The following is a 23640-nucleotide window of genomic DNA, read 5'->3' as shown; positions in this document are numbered from 1 at the left end:
TTTTTTTACTTCATGTGGTGGGTATTGTAGTTTGAGGAATGCTTGTTGTAATTCCTTGAGTTTGGCATCCCTGTTTTGTGGATCTGAGCATATGCGATTGTACTGGAGGACTTGGCTGTAGACTATGGATCTGGTGGTGTGTTCAGGGTGGAAACTGGAGACATGTAAGTACATGTAGTGGTCCATAGATTTGCGATATAGTGTAGTGCTTAGATGTCCATTTTGTAGCTGTACCGTGGTGTCCAGAAAGTGAACTTGTTCTGTAGATAGTTCCAGGTGAGGTTGATGATGGGTTGGATGTTGTTGGAACTCTGGTGAAATGTCCTGAGTGAATCTTCTCCATCAGTCCAAATTATGAAGATATCGTCAATGTACCTCAGGTGGAAGAGTGGTTTCTGGGTGCAAGAGTTAAGGAAGCATTGTTCCAGGTTGGCCATGAACATATTGGCATATTTTGGTGCCATACGCGTGCCCATGATAGTGCCATTAACTTGAAGGTATGTGTTATTCCCAAAGGTGAAGTAATTGTGTGTGAGAACAAACTGGTAGGCATTGGTGGCTAGATCTAATAAGTTCCCACCTGGAATGATGTTCCTGATGGCATGTATTCCATCTTTGTGTGGGATGTTGGTGTACAGGGATTCTACATCCACAGTGGCTAAGATGCTGTTTCCTCAAAGGTTGTGGATGGATTGTATCTTCTGTGGTGTCCTTCACATAGCTGGGGGTGTTTGTGGCATATGGTTTAAGGATATTGTCCATATATTTGGAGGCACCAACTGTAAGTGTATGTATATGAGATAATTGTGACTGTGATTCTGAATGCATCAGCTCAGGATAGTTCCTCTCCAGAACTCAGAATATAAACAAAGAGATTCATTTAGTAAGTGATAAAATAATACCAATATAATTAATAATAATAAAAATATTCTATATCAGGCCTGAATGTTTTATGTTGTGAGTTATAACAGTAATGAGATGATGATTATGATTATGATTATGATAGTAATAGTATTAATAATAGTCTAAATTAAATCCTTACCATGGCATTACCTTTCTGCTTTGCTGAGATTGCCTGATCCTATGAGGCAACAAACTATGCTGACATTTAGTAGTGATGTTAGTACGGTCTCCCTTGTCAGACAGGTTTTTTTTTCTGAGGAGCAAGACTAAATATGCCAAACAGCTACTGGAAAGCTGCAGTATTTGGGGTGGATGGGGCTGGCACTGGCAGAGATCACTATGAAGTTTATCGCATGGGGCATAAACCGTTCCCCAGCGCGTTCTAATGGGGACGAGCGTGGGCGCGCATGGAGCGCGATGGGCACTGGATGGGGCCCAAAACGTGACTTTATCACACGGGGGAACGCCACCGCTGCCGCCGCGCGTTCCCATTGCGTCCCAATTCTGTTCCAGAGGGCGCCGTTTCTGGGGACTGTTTCAAAGCGTCCCCAGAAATGGCGCCCTCTGGAACAGAATTGGGACGCAATGGGAACGCACGGCGGCGGCGGTGGCGTTCCCCCGTGCGATAAAGTCGCGTTTTGGGCCCCATCCGGTGCCCATCGCGCTCCATGCGCGCCCACGCTCGTCCCCGTTAGAACGCGCTGGGGAACGGTTTATGCCCCATGCGATAAACTTATTAGAGTCAGTGCCAGTGGCACCATAGCCAACACTTGTTAGTACTGTGCAAAAGGAATGATAGTAAACCCTTTTTGAATGTTTTTTACCATGAAAACCCTATGATGCAACAATCCAAAATGAAAGAAGAGATTGTGCCAGAAGAAACCATGGCCCTGAGCCTGCATGCTATGCTCTTATTCATACCCCTTGTATAGCCACATAAGTTAGAAATGACTGTCAGATTACCCAAACAGTATTGAAGACTAGGATTTTCAAAGCAGTGGAATTTAGCTTGATTATGTCACCATATTCAAAAATGTTAAAGCAGTCCATATAGCTAAACTAAGGGAACAATTTCTTCTAGAATAAGAAATTACATGTTGCTCAAATAAAGATGTTATAGGCAGTGATAGCCTGAATGCAAATGTTTTGGAATGTATTTCTTGCTTCTCTTGTCAGTCCCATAACAAAATCCAACTGAGCCTTTTGCATATTAGAGGCCCAGACCTCATTGATGCTTTTCACAAATTATACCTAAGAGGAAAGTATTCGCAGATTTGCTTTGGTTCAGCCCTGAAATTGCAAGGGTTAAGTACTGCAATAACTTGGATGAGTTACACAACATAAATTAAGGAAGGATGTTTAGCGTATTTTGGTTTTAGAGGCATGGGTTGCTTTTAGATGGAAAGCACCCTCATTCCCACCCACCCCTCACCAATACAAAGAATATATTACATTCCTTAACAACAAAAGATACAAACCACTAATATTCCTGACTATTAGTTTTCATTAACAAATTACTTGATTTCAAAGAAACTTTCTGTGCATGTGAGAAGTACAACAAATGAAGATAGATTTGTGGACACCCTTTCAAGATGAAAAATATAAAAAATATGTGTCAAATAAACTGCCCTTCCTGTGTGGCAAGTATTGAATATGATTCAGAAATCAGATAAAAATAAAATTCCTTTTTTATATATACACATATGTCAGTGTTTTCATTCTTGGACATACACATCTCTCTCTCTCTTTCTAAAGGTTTGCTAATTTTGCAGTGTGTTTGGCTGACAAGGTGAAAATCTATAAGACAGACTGTCTGACAGGATGAGCTTCTTGGCTGCTCTTCTCTGCCTCTGTCTTTGTTCATCTTTCTGTCAGTCTCTCCATCTCTCTTTCTCTTTCTCTAAAAGATTGGTGCTGTCTTTTATGTCTGAGCATAAGTAGGAGTGGACCCAACAATATCTCTGTCTGGCTGAGCTCATGGAAATCTGTAGCCTGAGCATCCCCATTGCTTCAGTGCCAGGCTGTTGTGATTGAAGAGTTAGATTAGCTTCCCTTTGAGAGCAAAGACCAAACTGATAAAAAGTTATAATATAGTAGTTTTTATCTGTAAGTCTTAGATTGCTAAAATACATATCAAAAATGCACATAGCACATTGAGGTGTTTACACTTTTAGACTGTCCATAGCAATCCCTGCACAATGTTTATATTGGACCTACTGCCTGTGTGCATTCCACAACAGGAGGTGATGTTATTACTATACAGAGAACTGTGTGGCATATTATTGTCCATACATTTCCCTGGATATCCCCTGGAAAGACCTAGACATGCAGAACAGAAACAAGATGTATTAGGCACTGCTTTAGCTGTAGCAAATAGTCCTTGATCCAGTGGCAAGTACAAGAATCTATTTCTTTTCTTTGATCACATACACAGATGATATATTTTTGAACAAAGTTTTGAAAATTTAAATTGACATGACTATTTTTAGATTACACTGAATGTGAATATTCAAGTTTGGAAAATAAACGTTAAAATTCTCAAATTATCACTAAGCCAAATTGTATCCTACTATATAAACCTTTAAAGGTCAGGAATTTGAATCAGAGTCTCACTGATTTGTTCAGATTTGGCATTTGAGCCAAAGGTTCATAAATCTGGAATTAGAACCACTACTACTATAAATTCACAGTTAAGACTTTCCAGACTAGACATTCCTAAGCCAGCTATTAGAATATTTATAAGACTTCATATCCTTAATATCAGTATTTTGATAGATTTGAGGCAGCGTGTTTCTGAAGTTCTTGAATTTATGCATGCTTGAAAAATGTTCTTGATATTTATTCTTGTTTCAGAGACCTGTGCTGTCAACAATGGAGGCTGTGATAGCAAGTGTCATGATGCAGCCACTGGTGTGCACTGCAGCTGCCCCATGGGATTCATGCTTCAGCCTGACAGAAAAACATGCAAAGGTAACTGGCAACCAAATATATATCTACTGTAATACAGAGCATTTTCCACAGAGAATCTGACTTGATATTGTTGGGTTCCTTCATCTGTTTACAAGTCTGAGTAGGGTTTTTGGCCTTGATGGGATATTTTAATTGTATGACACAAGCAGGAGTGTGGGATAACTTTGGCTGACATTTACCGAAGCACTTCCCAAAGTAATTCATGGGAGTGCAGCAATTATCTTTCAGTTTGTGGACATTGATGAATTTCACAGTGCATTTGTCCAACCAAAATGTGTACAAAAACCACATTAAAGTAGGTTGCATACAAAAATGCATACCTGAGGTAAAATGTGTGTGTGTGCGCGTGTGTAGTGGGGAAAATATATACAAAAGTGTGTGCAGACTTTTTATTAAAAAATTCACAAATGCATGTAGAAATAGGATATAACAAGTCATGTTCAACAAAACGTTCAAAAGATTAAGAAATTTAAACAGATTCATTTATCCCTAAATATAAATGCTCCATCCAATAAAAAAGATTAGTGCCTCATTGAGCTGTAATTTTGGCCTGCACCCGCCCCTTTCCCCGATGGATCGGGGCCTCAGCAGCCACAGCAGCAGCTCCAGGGGGCCCGATACGCCACTTCTCCAGGCCTTGGGGAAGCGACAAAACGCCGATTCCCTGTGGCCTGGAAAGGGGTGTCCTTGGGGCTTCATGCCCCAAGGACACCCCAACAGTGTAAAGGCTGCGCCAGCAATACCGCAGCAAAAGGAGCTCCATTTTGGAGCTCCTTCTGGCACCGCTAAAAGGGCACCACAAGCACCCTGGAGTGGCGCCAGGATGTCACGCTTGTGCTGTGCTGTTTGGCTGCGGAGCGGCCATGACGTTGTAATGGCGGCGCCCATGTAGACGGTTATGTGCTAGGGTTGTGGGGCATCTGTAAACAACGCCCCAAGGCAACAATAGCACGTATCCAGGCCAGCACAAAGCGCCGGTCTGGATACTGCCTTTAATAATAATCTAAATTAAATCCTTACCATTATAGAGAGATTATGGCTGAACTTTGCAACTACTGTGTATACTCCACTATAAACTGACCTCATGTATAAGTTGCGGGCAGGTTTTGAAGCCCAAATTCCCATGGATAAGTCAAGGCTAAAACTTTGGGACATGTAACAAAGAATGTAAAGGATGAAGCAAAGGAAAATGATGTCAAAGAACTTATAAAAGTCTGGCAGGCATAACTGTGCTCACTCTAAAAGCTCACAGTTGCCATAAGTCAGAAATGACTTGAAGGCACATAATAACAATCATCCCAGTGTGATGAGTATATAAAAGTAAAATATAATTCCTTAAATAAATACATGTAAGAGAGAACCACATGTAGTATGATTTTTAGTTCATCAGTTCTTAAGATTATTATGACTACCACTCCAAATTTAAGAGTAGATTACAGTCTTTTCAACAAAGATGGCTGATGGCAACACTACTGTCCACTGCTTTTTCTTGATTTCCCAAGTTCAGGATGGGCTCATGAGCCTCTCAAGATGGTAAACCTATCTGATTAAATTGTCAGATTCAGTTTTCGTTCCCTCTTCTTTAGATATCTACCCTCTTTCTTTACAGATCTACCAATTTATTTCACAGGTCCACCAAGCATATAATTATTTCTTTGTACAAGACCAAAGTTTCTATTTCATTTGGGAGTATAGTTCCCAATTGTACCAGTGGAAGTTTTACCACCTGGATGGGCATGCTCATCCGTTCACTGTAACTATAGTGGAGGTAAAGGACTGCAGCTTTCATTGGTCCACTGTTCCATAAGGCATATTAAGGTTGAGAAAACCAGAACATGCATAATGACATCATATTCAAAACCTTGGTGCTGTCTCAGTTAGCAACATCAAGTTGAGCCGGAGAAAAGGCAAGATGGAATTCTGAGGTACCTATAGGAAGGGTGGACCAAAACCAGCCATATATCACACCACCACAATACCCAAAATAGAGCTGCAAGGAATGATAATACATGATGTATTTTGAACATGTCTTTAATCAAGATAAATTTCTTTTTTGACAATTGAACAAATAGGCTTCATACTGTAGTTTACATAAGCTTAGTTTTGCCTTTATAAAGATGTGTTCAACACAGATTAGGAATTTATCAATCCTTGCAGCACTTTAAAGATATATATTTTTGTGGAATTTAGGAATGCTACAGGGAAAAGGGGGATAGAAGGCTGAAGTTGTTTCCATTTGTTTTTGAGCATGAAACAAATTTATCTAAGGGTGATCCACAATGGATGGCTTTTGATACTAATATCAAAAGACATAATACATCCATTTATGTTTTTCTGAGTGGATTTTTCTAATGGATTTTCTATAGTAGAAAGAGAAAAAAAAAGAGCAGTGGGAAAATACGGAAGCTGATAAGAAATGGAAGATGTAGGCATTTATACCTTCTGTAAAATTCCATGAATAAGAAAAGCTTTTTCTGGAAGCATCTAACTTACACTTTTGAAAAGAAGAGTGCCTCTTTCAGTCTGACTTCATTTCAGAACAAAACCATTGTGCTGAACACACACACACACACACACACACACACACACACACACACAAAACGTGTCTTCAGTTTCATATGCCAGACCTCTGCATCCTGGTGTGGATCTGTCTTCATCATCACATGGAGGGCATAAAATCTCTAGGCAGCCTTAAAGAATTGTTAAAACCATCTTTTACAGTTACATCTTTAACACTTGCCCATAACACTCAGTAGCTCCATGAGCTTGAAAGCCTCATTCAAGAAGATTAATTCTCTTGTACTAGCCAATTTAAATGTTGACCAAAGGTTTGGGAGAGTAAGTTCAAATGAACCATGGAACTCAGTAGATTACTTTGGTCCAAGGTTTTTCTCTCAGCTTGAGCTACTGCAGAGGGTTGCTGAAAGTGTAAAAATGGTGAGGAGGAGAACCATGTCAACAGCCATGAGCTCACTGGAGGACAGGTGGGAGATAACTGATCTGTTCCTTTGTATCAGTGTGGGGAGCTTTCCCAAGTGCCATCATTCAGTCCAATATGAAAGTACCAGTACGTTTGGTCCAGAGAAGTCTTATCATCTACATATGTGGAATTTGTGCTGCTGTTTTGTACTCTTTTGTTAGACTGTAAGCAGGGGTGTTATTGCATGTGACTGCCCAGGCTTTTATAAGTAAAGCTTGGCCAAGTTATATTTTTGTAGCCATGCCGTCTGGAAAATTCTGGTGGCTGTCATCCAATACATAACTTTTTCAAATGCTGAATATTGAGTACTGCCTTTGACATTAGCTTATGACAAGCAATACAACTTCCCATGATGTCTGAGTAATTTTAAAAGTGGAAGTTTGTTTGGGTTCTACTTTAGAAGCTATATACCATCCTACTCTACTACCCTCTGCTTATTCTGCCCATAAGAAAAAAAATGAGCCAATTCCAAAAAGACAACCCTTTCCCATAACAGCAGTGTCCCACCATTTCATGGATTGTTGCATTATGTTTTGTTTTAATTATATTAACTCTTTAAAGGCTGTGCCTTTTGACGTCAGACTCTATCAGGTGTTTTTGTAAAGTGGTAAACAAAAGTATGGCTCCATTTCCTCTCACTTCATTAGATGAGGACAGGATATCACACTATGGGAATATCAGCACTACATGGGGTTTTGCAGTAAGAGAAATGTGTGAGCCTTTTTAAAAAGTCATCTGGAAAGGCTTGCAGAGGAAAAGGTGAGACTTCACAAATGGAGGGCGTCTGTGTTCTGTCTCTGGCAGCTCCAGGGAACGTGACCTTAGTTAAAAGGGAAAAATGCCCTTCTGCTGAAAGCTGTCTAACCGCCTTACCGATTCCAGACCCCATTTGCTTGGTTATTATTTTTCAGACCTCACCACTTCTAAGATGCTAGAGTTCCAGGAAAGCATAATAACCCAGAGCTATATCCCGTGTCTGGGATTTTATTATACTTTGGAGCTGTTTTACTGCAAGTTCTCTTCACTCACAATAACAATAACAGCAACAACAATAATAAAAATAAAATAAAAATAAAAATATTTTTTTTTATTTATATACCGCCCTTCCATCAGATCAGGGCGGTTTACAGCAGTTAAAATACAATAGAGAATAAACATTAAAATCAAACACCATGCAACAATTACAATATTACAGAAACATAAAAACAAAAGGCCCCAGGTTAGCCAGTCCCGTTGCCAGTGCGGCGGGGGAGGCCTATAGGACCTTGTTCAGGGAATGCAGTCCTGAACAGGAAGGTCTTAAGATCCCGTCTGAATTGGGCCAGGGAGGTAGCTGAGCGGAGCTCTATGGGCAGCGTGTTCCAAAGGGCCGGGGCGGCGATGGAAAATGTCCTCCTGGTAGTGGAGACAAACCTCGCCCCGGGAACCCTAAGTAGTTGCTGCCCAGATGTTCTGAGGGTGCGGGGCGGAATGTACGGGGAGAGGCGGTCCTTCAGGTATCCTGGGCCCAAGCCATTTAGGGCTTTATAGGTCATCACCAACACCTTATACTGCGCCCGGAAGCGAATGGGCAGCCAATGGAGATCTTTTAATACCGGTGTTATATGGCTGGCCCTGGACGTACCAGTGACCAACCTGGCTGCCATATTCTGCACCATTTGAAGCTTCTGGGTTTGGTATATGGGTTGCCCCATGTAGAGTACGTTGCAGAAATCCAGTCTCGAGGTTACCAGGGCATGTACTACAGTTTCAAGGTCCCTCTGGGCCAGGTATGGGCGCAGCTGGCGAATAAGCCGAAGCTGATGACAGGTGCTCTTGACCGTCGCATTCACCTGAGCAGTCAGGCGAAGGGACGAGTCAAGAAGCACCCCCAGACTGCGCACGGAGTCCTTCACAGGGAGCGTGACCCCGTTCAGGACAGGTGGAACCACCGCCATTCCTGGACCAGGGGAACCTATCACGAGTACCTCCGTTTTCTCTGGATTCAGCTTGAGTCGGTTTTCCCTCATCCAGCCCATTACTGACTCCAGACAGGCCACGAGAGGAGAGACGCCATCCTCAGTCACTGCATCAGTCGGAGACATAGAGAAGATTATTTGGGTGTCATCAGCGTACTGATAACCCCGCGCCCCATGTCTCCGGATGATCTCTCCCAGCGGTTTCATGTAAATGTTAAATAGCATGGGAGACAGAATGGCTCCTTGAGGGACCCCAGTTTTAAGGGCCCTCTCGTCGGAGCACACGTCTCCCAGCTGCACCATCTGAGACCTCCCGGAGAGGTAGGACCGGAACCACTGGAGCGCAGTGCCCCCGATTCCCACCTCTGCCAGGCGCCCCAGAAGGATACCATGGTCTATGGTATCGAAAGCCGCTGAGACGTCCAAGAGCACCAACAGGGACACGCTTCCCCTGTCGATGCCCAGACGGAGATCATCGACCAAGGCGACCATGGCCGTCTCAACCCCGTAACCCGCCCGAAAGCCGAAAGCGCCATCTTCTTGTTTGAAGCGATGGGGGGCGGGGAGAGGCTAGATAGCAGTCTTGGATGAAGTCCGACGGAGTTCTCTTTGTGGGTTTCATCAGCCTTGGCTCATTCTATTTTACAGACCATTTCATAGCAGTAAATTTTCAACCTTGTAAATAAAAATATCCCTTAACAGGTAGTAGCAGGAGGTGGGGTTTGTTTCTTGGGGGGACGGGGACAATTTAGGGAAATACTGAAGATTGGGGGAGGGGAAGGCTGTTGGTTTTCCCAAAACAGTCCAATTTGTGGGGCTTAAAACAATGCACAGTGATTTCCAAAACTACTGCTCTCTGAAGACCATTTCCTTTTCCAATTTAGTTCTTTACAGTTCTTGCTCTAGTTGCTTGAATAGCCACACCCACTTAGCCATCTCATCAGGCACAAAACTAGTTTCTTTTTTGATAGGCAGCTAAAGAGACTAAACCACTTTCTCCATCCCAGTTAGCTATATCACCTAGAATAGGTTGTTATAATCCTAGAGACCTATGTTATTATATTTCTGTGATCCTAGGATCATAACATGTTACACTGCCACATTACTTTTTTCCCACCCCCTTCCTTCCTCCTTTTTATAATATATCCTGGGATTACAATATATTAGCAACAGTGACAGATGCTTGGCCTGTTCTTTCTTTCTTTCACCCGATAGGTTTTTCAAATAAAATAAAATAGCCATTCAACCCCTTTTGCAAGTACATAAATCTGTGCCCCCTTCATCAAATGTCAAGTCTTGTATGTCAGGTCCTACTTTACCAAAACAGATGGAAAAGACAAAAGCAGTAGTTTTTTTGCTGTGGAATCTCATTTTTCAAACAGTTTCCATAATGATATAAAAGACAGAAAGTATGCCACTTTTTAGAATGAAAAGTCTCTACAAACTGTCACCAAGGTCAGGAAAACAGGGAAAGATCAGACTTCCTACTTCCAGGGGAAAAAAAGATTAAAAAAAAGCCAGTGCTTTCCAACACAGTTACCAAAAGTAAGCCAGATCTGACTGAGAGAAAAGAAGCAGACACACTAGTGTACCCAAATTCTAGAAAATGCCTTTCTAATGCAATACAAGAATGTGTGGATATTGTTCCAGAAAGTGCAAAACTGGAAATGCTGCAAAGGTTCCAGTTATAGAACCCATCTCAGGTGAAATTAGGAGCAGCGATTTAAAAGCCACCTCTGCTCAATTGGAATCAGTTTCATATGGTTGTAAAAGAAAAAGTGGAGAATATATGACAGACACTAAAAATGGCATATGAGGAGGAAATTGAAAGGAAAAAAATCCAGAAGGTTTGTGTAGAAAATGAAATCCAGGCTGCTTTGAAAATACCAGTTCCCAAATCTGTGAACAGGGAGAGACAAAGACCAAAACAGAGACCGGATTCCTTATCTCAAAAATTCTGGATTTCTGGAACCATTTTGATGTGTTCAGCATTGTACTGTGGTGAGGCTGTCAGCTATTGTGGTGTGGTGAGGATGTCAGGACTGTTAGAAGAACTAGAAACATAGGCCCTATTGCACAGTCTCAACTGACCTTTGTGAAACCTTTAAAAACAGATATTCCCAGGCATCCAATGCATTTTGTGTCCAAAAACATGTTTTTTGATGAATGCTGGAAAGAGAAAAAACAATGAGGCTTTACTTGGTGGCGGAATTTTGTACTGACTCTTGATGAGCAACTCTTAACATGGGAACAGAATGTCATCATAAATCTAGTGTTTCTAAAGCACCAAGGAAAGAGTAAGCATCCTTAAGAGCCTATACTGCTAGGTGCAAGCTAAATGAACTTCGTAGATCGGCTTGCCATTTGTTTACCTGTGAGGAGAAGGTTAAAGCAATAAGAAGGCTGGAGATAGAAATTGAAACAAAATGCTTGCTAGTTCGAAAGGACACACATCTGTGGAAGGAAGAAGCTTCAAAATGTCTGCTTGTGCCCTCCCCCTCCACCCAGTCCATTGGTCACTCAGGAGAGGAGGGCTAGGGGCGGGTCCTCCAGTGCTGGCGGCAAGGCTTCCTGCGCGGCGGTGGAGCCGTGCAGGACCTGAGCCAGCCATCTGGGCCCTCTGGAAGGAGACCGCCATGGAGGAGTCCTCCAGCGGCCTCTTCCAGCTGTGGCAGAGCTGCGCAGGGCCTAGCCACTGGGCCCCAACTGGCTGAGCCCCAACTGGCTGAGCCCCAAGAAATTAGAGGGAGGTCGCTGCAGCTTTGTCTCACAGGTAAGATTTCTATATCTTTATTCTATTTCCTGAGATGTCTTTTATTATGTTTGTTGTTGTGTGCCTTCTGTCTAGGAAGAATGTTTTCTGTAAATAAGGATTTATATTATTTTTTTAAAATTAGTAACATTTTTCACTTTTAGCTGGTTGTGTCCTCAATTTTTCTCGAATGTCCTCCATTTTGTGTGAAATTTGTCCTACATTTTGTCCTACTTTTTAACATTCTGTCACGGTTTCATGGTAGCAAATAATGGCAACCCTAGTCTGGACACACGACCACCCTTAAATCACACATCATTGTTACTCTCTGAACTGGGACCTTGAGTTTAATGCAAGATCAGGGTAGCTTTGTTGTTGTTCACTCACAAGAGGTTTAAGTGTGTTTGCTAAACCTTTTCCATAGACTTTCTTGGCAATTGTTTTGGCCCATGGTTTGAATCTCATGTTTGCTTGTTAGCCAAACTACTTATGTGGGTACTCCTAAATTTGATTGATATTTAGCATTGTTGAGACAATCGTGGCCAAGTTGTGTTTCAACTTCATTTGGTTTGGCAACTTGTGCCCTTTCTTGGAAGCAAAGAACCTGGCCATTCTTTTGCAAGCTCTCAACTTAACTACCATAATGATCTGTATGTGGGGTGGCCCCTAAAGATACTCCCAAATTTCTAGCTACTTTAGAATATACCAGTTCTGGGTCAAACTTAAGTTAATCATTATAAACTGTATAATACTGATTTTTTTTATTATCTTCACAACAGTAAACAAAATGAGATAGCTATTTTGTTTATGACACTAAAATCATAACATGTTAGTTTGCCTTACTGCAAATGCAGTTATGTTTTCAGGTTTTAGAACTCTAAATAGCCTAGATCTAAGACATCTCAGAGAATGTGTCCCTCCCCACAATGTATTAGTCCCTCCCCAGTTTAAAGATCATGCTTATTGATGTACCACTACTATTAACTGAGGGGCTCTTCAGACTGGCCATTATGGCTGGCCTAGGGGTGGAGTCGGGGTGATGCGTCCACGTGATGCATGCTCTGACTGTACCCCCAGGGTGCTGTGACACCGTGCGTCACTCCACACGGCACATGGCATCACAGCACTCCTCCGGTCCTGCATCCGCACAATGCAGTGCTGAAGGAGCGCCGTATAGCTGCGGCACCACGGCTATTGCGTTCTGGAAAGGCTAGATTGCCACGGCCCCGATGAAGAAGGGGCAGCTGGAGGCCACCCATTTGGGGCTGTTACCTAAGAGACTGTTATGTACCAGGCTCAGATCTTTTGCAGTGATGTTGCTTTAGCCACCCTCTCCTTCCTGCTGAAGTCTGATAGGCCTACTCATTGAAGAATGTTTTCCCTTTTCTACTAAAAGCTTTTAATTGCTTTTAAGCTTTCTGTGATTTGGGAATGTGTTGTTTTTTTTCCCTTTTAGTATGTTATAGGTATCTTTAAGAATGGTATCATTAATTTAAGAGCTGTATCATTTGATTAATTTAAGTATGCTTTTAAATTTGCTTATTCTGTTATTGTATCGTTATTGCAATTGTTGTACACCGCTGTGATCGAATGGGATAGCGGTATATAAATAAATTTTATTATTATTTATTATTATTATTGAAATGTATATAAATAGCATATATACTGTATATCTTTACAGTTTATGGTATTGTGTATCAGGGTATTTATTAACAAGTGGTTGGTGTTCTGTAAGATGGTAGTGTTGAAAGGTTCTGTCAGACAAATACTTTGAAGAAAACCCCAATTGTATACATGAACGACACTTACCTGTGGGTATGTGATCTGTCTGGTTTGTGAATAAAATGTTTCTAAAGCCTTCTACCTATTCAAGTTTTGATTCTGGGTTATCAAAAATATCAAAGACGCAATTCACACCTTTTAGCTAAAGCTATTATTAACATATTAGCATAATTATTGTTCACACCAAGACACGAATGAGTCCTAGCATTACGAATTAAAAGCTATTTCACCTTTCTCTCCTGAATGAAGTTTATTGTGGAAGGAAAACTAGGTAGAAGAAGTGCTGATAAAACATGGAAAGGTTGCAAGTGGAAGAAAACATTGGTTGTATCCCCCAACTGACTTTTACTGACTGCCGAAGTAATCCAGTTTGGCACCCTTTTAACTGCCATAGCTCAGTGGTATGGAATTCTGAAACCAAATGAAATAAACCAAAATTAAGAAGACTAAAACTCCTGTTCTGGAACATCACGGGCTGGGGTAGGAACATCTGTGACCCTACATTCGTGGAGTATACTTCCAATTTTTATATAATATTACTCCAAGAAACCTGGCTGAGAGAAAAGATAACCCTAAATGGATTCACAGCGTGCTCTACTGAGGCTTCTCTCTCCCTGAATGGTGGTTGCCCCATTGGCGGTTTATGTATCTTAGCTTCAACCAGTATCAAACATGTTTATTTTCTTATTGCACACTAATAAACCTGGCTTCTTCCTTGTTAGTCAAATTTAATAATATTTGGCTGTTAATCATCAATGTCTATATATCTCCCTTATGACAGAAGATTAAGTTGAGGAACATATGGTCTAGTTTGGAAAATTACATCACAAATGTACTAGCTCTGTATCCCAAGGCCCTTCTGATATTAGCTGGGGACTTCAATGCAAGAATCGGCTCTAATGAAATAGATCTATATGCACATTTCCATCTTCCACAGCCAGAACCTGATCCAGGTCTAGCTTTGCCATCTCGACAATCTAAAGATAGGGGATACAACTGGGCTGGCCTCTATCTTAACCAACTAACGCATAAAATGAATCTAGTGGTGACAAATGGTTCAACTGAGGGCGATATCAAGGGGAATACACCTTCGTGTCCAACTGTGGGTCCTCCACAATTGATTATTTTGTGGTATCATATGATTTGCTTTCTATGATGCCTAGGTGTGTAATAGAACAACGTGTAGAGAGTGACCATTTACCTGTAACCCTGATAGTAGAATGTGCCACACAAGCAGATTTTGCAGAATAGATTGCTCCACCAGATGACAATTTGGAATTGAGATCTCGAGGTATCAAATGGTCCTCCAAGGCCGAGAACAATGTTAAAACTGCTCTAAACTCTGAAAAGTGCCCAACTCTTTGCAGTTTGCTGCTAACTACAAAATCCCCTGATAATATTTTTGAATCCTTTCAACAGTAAAATACAATAATTAAGAACTTGCTGAGTTGACCAACTGTCCACAGGATATCCAACATGCCTCAAAGATCAAAAACCGCGACTGCCTCAATATGAAGCAGGTCCTGGTGGTGAAGTTTAGGGAATATGGATGAAGAAATCTACAAATGATTCCCTCCGAATGATTTAAAATAAAGAAAAGCTATAAGAGACTGATAAAAACAACAACAAAAAAGACAGGTCCTGGACAAATTTAATAATAGCAGCTAAAACCAAGGATACAACTTCTTTTTGGAAAATCGTATCTAAAGGATGGCCGAATTCTATAGATATAAAATACTATATTTCTGCAAGCTGCTGGGAACAACATTACAGTAAATTGTAAGACCAACTTCAGTGCAGCTATAACCTCTTTTTGCTGATATCGAAAAACTTCCGAAATGGCCGCCAGTCTCTGAGCTGGAAATTAAAAACCTGATTTCCAGACTCATGTCAGGGAAAGCCCCCAGATGTGATAACATTCTTTCCGAAGTGTTCAAAACCAACATTAAATTGTGGATCCCAATACTTATTGTCTTATTTACCACCATAGACCAAACAACTTGCATTCCGGAGGACTGGGGTCTTGCTATTATTGTGCCAATATATAAAAAAGGTGATAAATGTGACCCTGGAAATTATAGGCCCATCAGCCTTCTTAATATCATAAGTAAAATGTATGCATTACATCTATTAGACAAGCTTCAAGACTGGCTTGAAGAAGAGGACATCATCAGGGAGGAACAGGCTGGTTTCAGAAACAGTCGATCTGCAGTTGACCAAGCCTTAGTTCTTAAACATCTCACCGAGAAATACATTGCTTCAGCTAAAGGTGTACTTTTTACGGCCTTTGTTGACTTGTAATCTGCATTCAATCTTATCCCAAGAGACAAACTCTGGAAAAAGTTTGCAGCCACTAATGTTGACAAATGGTTACTAACCTTAATTCGTAAACTGCATGAGAACTCTTGTTAACTATTTGATGCAATAATCATGGTAATATGACAAGACCTATCCCCTCATTTAATGGTGTCAGACAAGGTTGTGTTTTAGCGCCCACTCTTTTTAATTTCTATATTAACTCTATGATTATGACCCTATCAGAGATACTATCACATATTCCGACACTGTCAAACAAACCTCTGTCAATACTCGCTTATGCAGACGATGTGTTACTCATGTCACATATGAGAATAGGCCTGAACAGACTTTTGAGAGCCCTGGCAAACCATTGTACAAACGACGGATTAAAAATTAACTATAATAAAACCAAAGTTATGTTTTTTTCTAAAAGTCGTTTACGGTGCAAGTGGACTCTAGACAATAACCATATAGAGCAGGTGTCTTTCTATAAATACCTAGGTATTACATTTCATGATAAGGGAACTACTAAACTACACCAAAGGAATGCGGTATTGAATACTCAAAGAAGCATTAAGGCTTTATGTTCTTTCTTTTATAATAAGGGAGGTCAGTACATCCCAGTGGCTCTCCAGGTCTTTGTTGCCAAGATTTTAGCACAACTACTATATTGTTCTGAGGTTTGTACTTTCAGTAGTTTTGCTCCTTTTGAGATTGTTCAAACAATTTTTTTAAGAATGATTCTAGGTATTTCAAATTGTGTCCCCAATGCTACCCTTCGTTTAGAAGCTGGTTTATTATCTATTGAGGCACGCATATGGATCCGTAAATTCAACCAATGGCTAAACTGCTTTTTGTCCCGGTTGGCCTAGCCCCATTAATTCTAACAGGTCCTTTTATTTCTTCTTGGAAGAAATCCTTGACTCTGAAACTTTCCTCTATTGGGCTCTCCCTGACATTACTATCCTCGCTAGGCTATGACAAGGCAAAATCTGTCATCTCGCAGCAAATTAGGGACATCGATTATGAAATTCATAAAGGTCAGTCAGCCCTGTATTCTAAGTAAAGAGATAGTAGAGGAACACCTTGTTAATCTAAATGAATTTAAGTCTCCGGGACCAGATGAACTCCATCCAAGGTATTAAAAGAACTGGCAAATGTAATATCAGAGCCATTGGCAATAATCTTTGAAAACTCCTGGAAAACAGGAGAGATCCCAGCAGACTGGAGGAGGGCAAACGTTGTCCCCATCTTCAAAAAGGGGAAAAAAGAGGATCCCAACAATTATCGTCCAGTTAGTCTGACATCAATACCAGGAAAGATTCTGGAGCAGATAATTAAACAAAGAGTCTGTGAACATCTAGATGGCAATTCCATAATCACAAAAAGTCAACATGGGTTTCAGAGAAACAAGTCATGCCAGACAAATCTAATCTCTTTCTTTGACAGAATTACCAGCTTGGTAGATGAAGGGAATGCTGTGGATATAGTATATCTTGATTTTAGTAAGGCCTTTGACAAGGTTTCCCATGACATTCTTGCAAACAAGCTTGTAAAATGTGGACTAGACAAGGTAACTGTTACATGGATTTGTAACTGGTTGACCGGCCGAACCCAAAGGGTGCTCAACAATGGCTCCTTTTCATCCTGGAGAGAAGTGACCAGTGGGGTCCCATAGGGCTCTGTCCTGGGCCCAGTGCTATTCAACATCTTTATCAATGACCTGGATGACAGAATTGGGAGCATACTTATCAAATTTGCAGATGACACCAAATTAGGAGGAATAGCTAATACCCCAGAGGACAGGATCAAGATCCAAAATGACCTGAATAGACTAGAAAGCTGGGCCAAAGCTAACAAAATGAAATTCAACACGGAGAAATGTAAGGTATTGCACTTAGGGCAGAAAAATAAAATGCACATATATAGGATGGGTGACACCTGGCTGAATGAAACTACGTGTGAAAGGGATCTAGGAGTCCAAGTAGACCACAAGTTGAACATGAGTGAACAGTGTGATGCGGCAGCTAAAAAGGCCAATGCAATTTTAGGCTGCATCAATAAAAGTATAGTGTCTAGATCAAGAGAAGTAATAGTGCCACTGTATTCTGCTTTGGTCAGGCCCCACCTAGAATATTGTGTCCAGTTCTGGGCGCCACAATTCAGAAAGGACATTGAGAAACTGGAGCATGTCCAAAGGAGGGCAACAAAAATGGTGAAGGGTCTGGAAACCATGCCCTATGAGGAACGACTTAGGGAGATGGGGATGTTTAGCCTGGAGAAGAGAAAGTTAAGAGGTGATATGATAGCCCTGTTTAAATATTTGAAAGGATGTCATGTTGAAGAGGGAGCAAGCTTGTTTTCTGCTGCTCCAGAGAACAGGACCCAGAACAATGGATGCAAGCTACAGGAAAAGAGATTCCACCTGAACATTAGGAGGAACTTCCTGACAGTAAGGGCTGTTCGACAGTGGAATGCACTCCCTCGGAGGGTGATAGAGTCTCCTTCCTTAGAGGTCTTTAAACAGAGGCTGGATGGCCATCTGTCAGGGATGCTTTGATTTGGATTTCCTGCATGGCAGGGGGTTGGACTGGATGGCCCTAGTGGTCTCTTCCAACTCTACGATTCTATGATTGGGGAATCTGGAAGGCCTGGTAAGCATGCTAGATATTTTGTGTATTTGAATATCCCAAAGTTCAGGAGGGCTTTCATGTTAGCTAGATTCAACACCCTTCCATCTCCCATCCTGGAGGGCAGATTCAAAAAGATTCCCTACCATAGTCAATATTGCCCTTGTGGCTCAGAGGAAATTGAACCAATCAGTTGTGTCCTCTTTAGTTGCTGCTTATATACAGAATTACATGCTACTCATATAATCCCAATTATTCATCAGCTACCTGGCTGGTAAACAGGAGAAATTTTATGTTAACTACTTTCTTGCAGACTGTAGTGAATATATAACTTTTATAGCTGCTAAATTTTTTGCAGCTGCTATCACCTGTTGTAAATTCTTTTTTTAAACAGATGCAGTAATTGTTATCAACATTTTATGGCCAAATTGCTGTAAATAACCCATAAGATTTTTGTCTTATCATTTGAATTCATACCATATAACTTTGCATAATTATGTTAATACATAAGAATTTGTATAAATTTTTATATTTAAAAATTTTTATAACATAAAGGGTTATCAAATTTACATGTTCCTGAAACGATCTCCCAAGAGATAGATGTGTCGATCGTGGCTAGTTAAATGTCTATGCTAAATTTATATTTTAGAATATTAGCGGCTTTTCTTACAGCAAATATATATATAGCCTACATATCCTGAGGTCAAATTTTGTGACCACATTTTACTTACGTTGTGTACACATGAGCATATTTTCCTTGAATTTCCTGAATACCCTTTACTGCTTTGTGCTGGCTGTGTGCCATAATAAATATTGTTGTTGTTGGGAAAAAAATAACTGCCATGGTTCAATGATATGGAATTCTGGGAATTGCCATTTGTTGTTGTACCAGAGCTCTCTGTCAGAAAAGGCTAAATGTCTTACAAAACTATAATTCTCTGAATTCCATAGCACTGAGCCATGGCAGTTAAAGTAGTGTCGAACTGGATTATTTCTGCATTGTGGATGCAACCATTGTCTGGACTTCCCTGAACAATTATGTGAATGATGCAGAGCGATTTCACTATAATAAAGCATATCTGGAAACATTGTATATAGTTGAAAACTGAGCATAGGCATTGGGATCATTATTCCTTTTCCTTGCTGAATCATTATAGGTGAATTTGTAGGCACTAATTAAACAATTTTCATTTTACCCCTTGCATTTTTCTCCTACTTAAGCCTGTTTTGCCCTATTTCCCCCCCCCCCTTTTGGTCACAGATATTGATGAATGTAGGTTGAACAATGGCGGCTGTGATCACATCTGCAGGAACACAGTAGGCAGTTTTGAATGCAGTTGTAAGAAGGGATATAAGCTGCTGATCAATGAAAGGACCTGTCAAGGTAAAATCTTTTCAGTGTCTTGTTGAAAAGAATTGTGTAACTGTTGTTTGGATGTGAAGATATAAGCATTTTGCTTAGAACTTTGAAGTAATTTATTAAAATTAATTTATTCCCCTAATAATTAACAATGATTTTAAGTGTTTTTATTTAACTATTTAAATGACATCAATGGATTCAGTAATGCTTAATATTACTGTGTTGATTTCATATGTTAATTTGGAAATAATTTTGAGGAGTCATTTGAGCCATTTTTAATAATTTAATTTTTTAAAACTATTTTTTATTTTAAATTTTAAACTTGAAAACCAGTTACATATTAACTGTCATTAATGGTTAACATAATGAATTAATGTAACAATTCTCACTAAAATATTTAATGTCAATTAATTAATTGCTGAATTAATGGTAAGAAATTAGTATTGAGACTGCTGTTTTCCAGGTTCTGACTAACTTAAAAGAGAAGTAGTGCATACATAGGTTTTATAGCCAATACTTTACCAATTCTTCTATCAGACTTTGGATTTCAGTGTGTTTCCATAGTTTTGAGTTTGCAGTTCTAATTTCATGTAGTCTCTTCTCAGTAAGATAAACACATGGACCAAAGTCTAGAAGTTACGGACCAACATTTTCAAGGAAGTACTGCACCTTCCTTGAGCTGAAAGTGCTAGACCAAAACAATCTTGGACACCTTGACTTTTTTTTAAAGTCAACCTAATTTGTGGCTGCTATTTTAAAAAGGCAAATTTTATACTGTGCACAATTAGAAAATGAAGTAAAAATAAAACTGTCAATATGATATTGTTCTACAAATCTATGGTGTGACAACCTTTGAATACTGTGCATTATTCTAGCGATTGCACAAGGAAGAGTATGATGGACATCTGCAAAAGGTGCTGCAAAGAGCAATGGCATCACTAACTATGGTGTCACCCAGTGCAGGAAGGGTGCACATGCACCCCTCCTGATCCTCTGTCCCTGGGCTTTCTCCCTTGAGAGGAAGCCCAGGGATGGAGCAGCCGGCAAGGGCACACATTGCCCTCTTCTGGGTATCACCTGGAGTGATCTGCACTCCTGCAGTGATGTCACTGGTAAAGATCAACCTAAATGATAAAAAGATTGAAGCAACATGCTCGTGACATTTGGGTTTATTTAGCTTGAAACAAAAGGTAACTAAGCGAGACATGACAGAGCTACATAAAATTACTCATGGTCTAGAGAAGGTTATCTCCCTCTTTGATATACTAGAACCAAGGATCAACCACTAAAAGTGAATAATGGGAGATTTAAGGCAGATTAAAGAAAATACATCTTCATACAGCATAGTGCAACTGTGGCATTCACTACCACAAGTAATGCTAATGACTGCCAACTTTGACAGCTTCTAAATGAGATACAACAAAATTCAGGGAAGATTATTGACAACTGGTTATGATGTGTGTGTATGCGTGTATGTGTTCCTTTCATACCAGAGACAATATTCCTCTGTATGTCATTTACTGTTATGCATGGGCACATTCACAGCCACATATCCAACTTAGTATGTTAATTGTATATCTTGGAGTCCATTGAGTGTGGGAGATGGCCAGAGGGGAAGATGTCTGAACAAAGTAACAAGCAAGAGTACCCTACTTGCATGTTCTTTGAAATATACCCCTCCAGCAGCACTTCTGTGTGCCCTCCCCCCCTACTCACAATCACATACTTTACTTAAGGAAGCTTGGGTTTACCTCATAACATGTAGTTCTAGATGTTTTATAATACAAGCACAAAATTAATGCATATAAATATAATGAATATAGGTTATATTCATATAGTAGAAATAAAATTGATGCAAGAGTATAAAAATATGTCTGGATTTAATTAAAACTTTAGAGAGTTGTTAGATCTGGAATTGGAGATCAAGGGTAGATGAGGCAGGTAGGGAATGTGGGATATGGTTATTCAGAATTTTCAGTGTATAAACCTGAAAGAAAGCCCTTATATCATCTGGACAGGTGTAAATGCAGAACATTAAAAAAACGACAACATTGATTTCCAAATCAGGCTTCAATTACGGGTCTGTACTGCTTCTTATGGTCTTGATTGAAATCATTTAATTACTTTCTGTCTTTAATTAATTAATTAATTTTATTGTTACATGGTTATAATTATCTATTGTTCTTTATTAACATTATTATTGTTTATTGACATCATCATGAAACCTTTTCAATTAACTACCTATCACCTTAAATGTGTAAAAATGTACATACTTGATAAAGGTGTATGTTCATGTTTGTTAAATAAAAATATATATTTTTAAAATATTGCAACATTAACACCCAGCCTTGTGATAAATGTGAAAGATTTTTTAACACATATGTTGTTAAAAAAAATCCTGTGGGAGGCAGGTATAATGTGACACTAAGGGTGCATCTACACTGTAGAAATAATGCAGTAGGACACAACTTTAACTTCCATGCCTTCATGCCAATTCTGGGATTTGTAGTTTTGTGAGGCATCAGCATTCTTTGGCATAGAAGGCTAAAGACCTTATAAAACTACAAATCACAGAATTGCATAGGTTGGAGCCACAGCACTTAAAGTGATGTCAAGTGGCATTTTATTTCTACAGTGTAGATGCATCCCTAAGTAACATATTTGATAAATTCCATTATACACACACACACACACACACACACACTCACTCAGACTCTGGTTGAGACAGAAAGTGTACAATTTTCAAAACTGTCAATGTGAATCTCTTCTCAGACATAATAGTACAGATCAGAATAAAAGAAAAGAAAATATTTATTCCTATTTGTACTTGTGAGAGCACTGGTTGTTTTGATGAAGGGGAAAAAATGAGAGAAGAGAGCAATACCTTAAAAATCTGTCTTTTCCTTTTAACATGGAATGCATTATAAACCAGTTCTTCCATGCTGTAACACAACCATTCTGTTTTATTGATTTAAATTTAGATGCCTGCCTAAAGCCCTCAAGGTATCTTACAGAAAAACAATTAAGAACAACCTCATAAAAAGTATAACCTTAAGTAATTACAGCTCAAAACAAACACAATAAAACTTTAATAATAGCTACACAAAAAGCAAATCCAATAAAATCAAAGACCACCAGAGGGTCTGATGGGGAAAGGTTTCCTTCAACAGACTGCAGATCTCTGTAGTGTCTAATACCACTCTGCTATAGTAATCCTATCTTCCTATACTTTTTTTCAGCATGCCCCACAGTAAAAAAAAGGAATGGAATTTCTCTTCCTCTGCACTATCTTAAAGACATACAGTATATGCAGAATGTTAGCTCGCCCCCATGCACTGACTGTCATGACAGCATTTCATGACCCAGGACTTTAAATGAGCTTTGGCTCGGGTATGCAACTGTATTCAGCATCAGGTCCTGCTTCTCTGAATCAGCAGCAGTTTCACCCCCGCCTCTACTGGCTGGGGCAGACTTCTGTTGACATCTGATCTGGTGCAGGTGTTTTCTTCTGAGAGCCTGGCCTGAGGGAGTTTGGGTGTGTGTTGGGGGTTGAGGCAGGGAGAGTTGCTATATGCTTAGATTGTGACCTCTTTCATCTCCATCCAGGTTCAATCTTGGTGATTTTCTTTCTTAATGAGATTGTGGAATTTAAATTAATAAGACCAATGAGATAAACATGAGGCCAATAGATTGGTTTTGGCAAGCAGTCTTTGTTTCTCAGCCCAAATCCCTCAAAGGACAAGTCTCCTGTAATTAAAACTCTACCAGGAAGGCTTATGTTCTGCTGGTGCTGGTGGTTGAGGTTCTTTCTGAGCATCTCACTGGACGTGCAATAAAGAAAAACTTCCTAGTCTTTCTGCTCCCCTTTCAGTTTTTGAGAGAGCTCTGGGATTCAGATCTGAGACTTGCCTAATAAGTTCTATTAGAGTAGGTCTTTGATCTTGTGACCCGGTCATAACCAAGCTCATAGTTTCACCGGCTGTGTTAATTAATCAGAAATAATTACC

General features: G+C 40.0%; 1 protein-coding gene across 3 annotated transcripts in view; it reads left to right on the top strand.

Moving 5' to 3' along the window:
- Positions 1 to 23640, top strand: part of SCUBE3 (signal peptide, CUB domain and EGF like domain containing 3) — a 178637-nt gene that overhangs the window by 116938 nt on the left and 38059 nt on the right. For all 3 annotated transcript variants that reach the window (XM_089514675.1, XM_089514674.1, XM_089514676.1), the window contains 2 exons: positions 3757 to 3873; positions 19535 to 19657. In XM_089514675.1, coding sequence (XP_089370801.1) covers positions 3757 to 3873; positions 19535 to 19657 — 240 coding nt within the window. The remainder of the gene's footprint in view (positions 1 to 3756; positions 3874 to 19534; positions 19658 to 23640) is intronic.

The sequence above is a fragment of the Sceloporus occidentalis genome, unplaced genomic scaffold (genome assembly GCF_023333645.1).
Source record: "Sceloporus occidentalis isolate IW3139 unplaced genomic scaffold, rSceOcc1.0.p SCAF_3, whole genome shotgun sequence".
NCBI lineage: Eukaryota > Metazoa > Chordata > Lepidosauria > Squamata > Phrynosomatidae > Sceloporus > Sceloporus occidentalis.
This window is presented reverse-complemented; position numbering and strand designations above follow the sequence as displayed.